The 6,166-nt window shown below is 54.3% G+C and overlaps 1 protein-coding gene across 1 annotated transcript; it reads right to left on the reverse strand.

The window, feature by feature from the left end:
* Positions 1-2,613: 2,613 nt before the first annotated feature.
* On the reverse strand, positions 2,614-5,789 carry TIFAB (TIFA inhibitor). The gene is made up of 2 exons (XM_005890425.3): positions 5,714-5,789; positions 2,614-3,564 (listed from the first exon to the last, which is right to left on the reverse strand). Exons 1-2 carry the CDS (start codon positions 5,776-5,778, stop codon positions 2,961-2,963), a joined length of 669 nt encoding a protein of 222 aa, XP_005890487.2. The 5' UTR covers positions 5,779-5,789; the 3' UTR covers positions 2,614-2,960.
* Between the last annotated feature and the right edge of the window lie 377 nt (positions 5,790-6,166).

Raw genomic sequence — 6,166 nt, forward strand, 5'->3', positions numbered from 1 at the left:
GCAGCAAAGAGAAGGGGTATCACGTTCATGGACCAGGGCCTGAAGCCAACCTGATAGCTCTAACTAGTTGGATGAGATAGCTAGCTTAGATAGCTAGATGAGAAAGGGGGTGGGTGTCGGGCTCTAGTGATTGAAATGGTTTCTACCCAAGAAAAGTGGAGGCTTGCATGGAGTGGAGCTTTGCTGTCTTGGAAACATGCTAGGAGGCAGGCAGTTTCTGGAAGGGACTTCACGAACAGGTGGGGTCTGAAAACAACAAGCTGCATGTTTCTTGGCTCCCTTCCACCCTGTCTCTGGTCTTGCCCTCCTCCGGCCTGCTGTGTCATCTGTACTGGGGCCCAGAGGGCCTCACGGACTTCACTACAATTCAGAAACTCCTGAAGGGAGGAGGCAGGGGGACTCTGCTAGGCCTCCAGCTGCGATGGGTTCACTTCTTCCTGGAGGGCAGAGGACTCTCCATGTTCAGCAAAGGTTCCTTGGTGGAGCAGGGGAGCTGCACCCTGGGGCCTCTGGGGAGCCACCGGCCAGCTTCTGCTCTTCTTCCGCCTTTGATGTTCAGTCTCCAGGCAGTGGCTTCTCAGTTCTGCACAAGAGGGGCTGCTGCTCCCTAATGCATAGTTTGAGGGACACTTTGGTCTCCGGAGGGATTGTTGTGTAAAAAATAAAGGCAGCTCCAAAACAGTGGGCTTCGTCAGACCACACCACACATGGCTTCTGCTGCTCACCAGCCTTGACCCTTGTGTTTCCCATTCTACAAACTCCAAAGAGTGGGCCTTCTGGTGCCAACATTTATGATAGTCAACCCAGTCCTGACTGCCCACTAGTCCATGGCTAAGACAAAATTTTTCACTAGGGAATCACAGAATATGGATAAGTCCTCAGGCTCTGGTGCCAGTCTGCCCAGCTCCCAAATTTCTCCCACTCCATGTACCTATTTAAGTGAGCCCCGGGTCAGCACCTATGTTGCCCTCTCTCGGGTCTCGCAATAGAAGCTAATGCTTACTGAGCGCCCACTGTGTGCCCGGTGCTGCCCTAAAGGCTTTATGCATGCCACCTCCTAACACCTTCGCAACAGCTCCAGCAGGGAGGTGCTATCATCTTACCCATTTTCCAGGATAAATGGAGAGACAAAAGTAGGCTAAGTCATTTGCCTGAGATCACATAGCTTGTGAGTGGCGTGATGTTGAGCAAGATATTTCACCTTCCTGAGCTTCAGCTTCCTCATTTGTACAGTGTGTCTGTCTGGGTGTTGTGAAGATTGAATGGGGGAATGCACATAGCACCTAGCAGAGTGCTGAGCACATAGCAAGTACTCACCAGACACGGTCACTTAAGCGTAGAGCTGAGGTTAATAACCCCAGTGTGAAGAGAGAGAAAACACGATGTCTCTAGCATTGCCTACAGTGAGTTAACTCCAGAATGCATGTCTTTACTGAGTCCCCTGTAAACTCCTTGAGGGCAGGGGCTTGGTCAGCCTGTTCATCGCTGGTTCCTGGGGCTTTGCACAGCATCTGACGCAAGGTAGGTGCTTGGTGAAAGTCTGATGAATGACTGAGTGAAGGACTGCTTTGCGAGCCCCCTGGGCCATTCACAGCTTTGGACAGCCCCTTTCTCTTACACCACTCATCCTCTCCTGCTTTGTGGGTGTGACTTGAGTGTATCTGCCTCACTCCCTGTAAAATAGAATCTTCCCAAGTCAGAGCAGCCTGGGTCCTGCCCACTGCTATCTTTCCCAAGGAGACGATGTCAGACCTGGCAGTGCAGTGGAAATTCCTTGCAGCCTGGGTGCAAAAGGATCTCTCTTCTTGGGCAGGAAGTGGAGAATGTTGAAAACCTTGTTGAAGGTGGTTACAGACTTGGAATGTGAGCCAGCCAATGGGCAGCTTCAGGGCCTTGGATATCACAGAGCAGGGTCTAGGCTGATGGCAACCATCTGGGTCTGAGGCCCCTCCTTTCATTACACAGGTGAACATGGTTTCTAAACCACACTCCCCATCCCCATGGCATGGAGTGTGGCTGCTTATGCTCTGCTCCCCAGCACTTGCTTCCCAACATTTGCTGAGAAAATGAGCCCATGCTTGATCCCCTGCTAGTCCACCCGCATGGGCACATGAGCCACCCTTGAGTGAAGTAACCGCTGCACTGCATTCTACCAAAACCTCCCACCTCGCCTTCTCATAGAGTTAGTCCTGGAAGAGCCCATTGCTGTGTGAAGCCACCTTCCCCTGAAGACCTCTGCTCTCTGGTCCTCCAAGACTTCGATCCACAGGTGAGAGTGAGGGACCATGAGGATGAGGCGGTTACACTGACAGTGAATTCCCAAGCAGGCCCAGCCCCCAGCTCCCCATCCCCAGGAAACCCTGGACTCTACCTTCGTTCTTTCCAGAGATGTGAGCCCCCACCTCTCCAATTTCCTCTTACACCTCTTCTCTATTTCCCACCCCCACCTCTGCGTGACGATGTGGCGTGCATGCGGCCCATCTGGGGGATCAGGGAATCCTGTCGGGCATGCCAGCTTAATGAAATACTTGCAGTTTATTAAACACAGGCTTCCCTAAGCCCCGAGAGCCTGTGGGTATTTGAAAGCCCAAGGTAACCCCGAGCTACCACAAACGTAATTGTTACATGTGTCCCTGCATTCCTGGTGCAACCTCAAACTCCAACTCTTAAACAGCACACAAAATTAGCGACATAAAGTAACTCCTAGTCAGAGGAGAGGGGGAAATGTGGGGAAACACTGAGGGAGGCTCCCAGAATCCCTCAGGGCCTTTAAAAGTATATGAAGTTCCTGTTACCTCGCATAGCTGTGGCCATGAAGGGCGCTCCCCTCACCCCCGGCCATTCATGTTTGCAGAATCAGTTCATTATTATGTGGGCCTGGCCTGTCAACCTGGCATGATGTAGCTTGAATATTTCAAGTCCTGTTTCAGCCGAGGCGTGCTCCAGGGTGGCCGGCGGGGCTAGCTGAGCGAACCGTCTAGGGGCTCCCTCTGGAGCGGTATTTCTGGCACTCCTCCAGGGCTGGGCTGGAGAGGGCTGTGGAGAAACCCCAGGTGATCTGGAGCCCCATGCCCGGAACCTGGGGGAGGCTGCTCCTGGGGCACGCTTTCCCGTTCGTCCGTCTCCTCGGCGCGGAGCCTGTAAATCAGAGGCGAGGGGCTGAGATGGAAGCAGCAGACAAAGGCCTCCAGGGAGGTGCCTCCCTCGATGCGGACCACCATCTGGACGCCAGAGAAGGCCACTCTGTTGACGGCACCCAGGGGCACCTGCTCCAGGAACCTCAGCGTCAGCCCGTTGACCCACACGCTGCCCTTGCGGCTCAGGGCCTTCAAGCTGAAGGCCAGCCGGGTGCCGCCCTTCTCCAGGTAGGGCTCCAGTGACAGGTGCTGGCGGGAGAGGCGAGGGAGCTGCAGCCGGAGGTGGGCGTCCGGGCCCCTGCCCACCAGCAGTGGGCTGGCGTCGTGTTCCAGCTGAGGAGGGACATAAGCAAAGGTGGCAGAGCCCGGCGTGGGGTGGTGCAGGCTCACCCGAAGGACTGTGAGGGGCCTCTCCATGGACAGGAGCCTGGGAAAGATGGAACACAGATGCACAGGCCTGAGTGGTGGCAGTCACTCCCTCTGTGACTCCTTGAGCCTAGACATGCTTGCTGCCCTCAGGGATCCCTGGTCACCTCCAGCCAAGCAGAGCCGGGCACTGAACGTGGATGTGGTCACTCTGCTCCAGCCAGGCTGCAGCCATGGGCAGAGCTGGTGAAGCTCAGGCCCACTGTTTCTAGCCTCAACTTCATCCCTAACACACTCTGTGAGTTAGTGGGAAATGCCACTCACTCTCTAAATTTTAGTTCTCTTTAACATAACATAGGTACATCCATCCTTGTCTTTGCAAAGTCCAAGGCACACCAGCCTGTGTGGTGGGGTTTTGGTGGCATATTGGCATCTGGGGACAATTTGCCTGGCTTCCTGGGAAAGGAAGAATGGAAGACAGGACCCACCTTCCTTGTATCCGACAGTCACATGACAAACGCTTGCTGAGCCCTCCTCTGAGCCAGGCACTGACCAGCTGCTGGGACGAGCAAATCAACAGGAGCACCCAGCTGCATAAGGAGAAGGGGCTTCCAGTTCCCAGCATTAAGGAGGGACCCAGAAGAGGGAAGCCCTGCCCGCTTCTGGGAGATGGGAAAGGCTGCCTGGACACACCAAGGAAGAACAAAGACACCTAGCACATTCCAGAGGACGAGATGGTTGGGTGGCATCACTGAGTCAATGGATGTGAGTTTAAGCAGGCTCCGGGAATTGGTGAAGGACAGGGAAGCCTGATGTGCTGCAGTCCATGAGATCTCAAAGAGTTGGACAGGACTGAGCGCCTGAACAGCAGCAACAAGCACATTCCAAGTGCTCCTATGGATGCTAATGCTGCGAACATCTGCTCCTCACTGCCTAGGGCAGAAGACGGGTCCTGAGGATGCACTTGGCAAGAGCTGAGATCTCTCTCAGAACTGATAGGGGCTCCCTGGAGGTCGACTGGCCATACCCATGTGCAATGCACACGTCCCTTGCCCCAGCAACTTCATTGCCAGAAATTTGTCCTTCAGAATCTAACTGGAACATGCAGGGAGTCTCTGTTCCCCCATGGAGCTGAGGAACATAAACTCCCTGGCATGTGTACCAACCCCAGATGGCCCAGGACCTGCCACCACCTTCTGCAGGAACTGAGGGCTGAGTGGATCTGAATAGCTAACTGTATGCTTTTTCCAGCTCCAGGCTTTTGCTTACAGTACTTTCTTTCCTGAAAACGCATCTTCCATCCCAAACTGCTTATCTTTAAAGGCCTGGTTCATGTGTGACCTCTCCCATGCAGCTCTTTTCCTCTGTTTACACTCTGACCCTCAAACAAGAAGACTCCCCCGGGGCTGCCCCCTTTCCACTGTGTATCAGTGATGTGGGTCCTTGTCCCATCTTCTCTGTCGTTCCTGAGACCTCCTGAGGGTAGAATTGCCTCCACGCCCTGAGTCCCACTGCCCAGTACAGACAGGACCAGGCGACAGCAAGTGTCTGGAGGCACATTTGCCAAATAGCTAACTGAGAAGAGGCTCACACACATGAAAATCATGTGAAATCAAGTCCAGAGCAACCCCATGTGAGTCTGGTCCTTAAAAGCTGTGGGACAGGCTTCAGTCCCCTACACACTCTGGACGCCCTGTCTTTTGGTGAAGTAATGGTGAGAGCCTCTCAGTCTGACAGTGAGTGGTGAGCCCTTAAGAAACCCCATTTTCCCTCATGCATACACACACACCGCCCCCACACACCCCATTCACATTCCCTGTCTGGCCCCAGTATTCCTGCAGAAAGCCTCTCCCTCAGGTGTGTGTACACCAGCCCTATTTACTTTCATTTATATAAGTATAAGAACAGCTGAGCTGGACGTCCAAGTCCTCAGGCCTGGCCAGAAACTCGGGGTTCACTTCTAGGAACCAATCCCATGGCCTAGGGACCCTAAGAGAATCCCTTGGAAAGAAGGGTTCACCACTGTTCCTGTGACCTTACTCTGCTTCGCTGGGAACTCCAGAGCCCATAGCAATCCCCCTGGCCTTGCAGAGCTCTTCTCCTGTTTCCAGTTATTCTGGGGTATGTGCCTGGTGAGCAGCCTGCAGGGGCCCTGCTCCCTGCCCCGCCGCCCTCAAGTTTAAGTTCAAGCCCCTCTGATCTCCACCTACCTTACTTCCTGGGGTGCATCTAGCTCTGGGACAGCAGCTGTGAGCTCCCCGAGGTTGAGGGGCATGTGAGTCTGGGCTGGGCAGGCCTGGGGATGGCAATGACAACTGTGGTTTGGGGAGGTGATGCGTCACCATGCCCATCGACTTTGTTGCTCTCTTCCTTTTTCCCTTTAGGAAAGAAACTGGAAGTGTAATTTCCTATTGCAGAAGTGCAACCCTGCTGCCAAGAGGTTGAAAACCCCATGGGACTGTGGCTAGGAGAGGCCGCTGAGTTCCTTCCTGGGTTTCATCTCGGCAGGCCCGAGGACCTTGAGAATGTTTCCAGGGTGTCAGCTGAGTTCCTCTTCTCCCCTGGCAGGTGTGGGGTGTTGAGGGGGGGAAGGCATCCCAGACCTGTTAGAAAGGGGAGCCCTTTTGGACAGATGGCCAGTGAGGGGCATCCCCACTGCATGT

Source organism: Bos mutus, chromosome 7, assembly GCF_027580195.1.
Source record: "Bos mutus isolate GX-2022 chromosome 7, NWIPB_WYAK_1.1, whole genome shotgun sequence".
Classification (NCBI taxonomy): domain Eukaryota; kingdom Metazoa; phylum Chordata; class Mammalia; order Artiodactyla; family Bovidae; genus Bos; species Bos mutus.

Excerpts from the sequence above, each read along its gene's own strand:
- TIFAB (XM_005890425.3), bottom strand. The coding sequence starts at position 5,778 with ATGCCCCTCAACCTCGGGGAGCTCACAGCTGCTGTCCCAGAGCTAGAT. Across the intron at positions 3,565-5,713 it reads GATGCACCCCAGGAAGTAAG|GCTCCTGTCCATGGAGAGGC; the intron begins GTAGGTGGAGAT and ends CATCTTTCCCAG.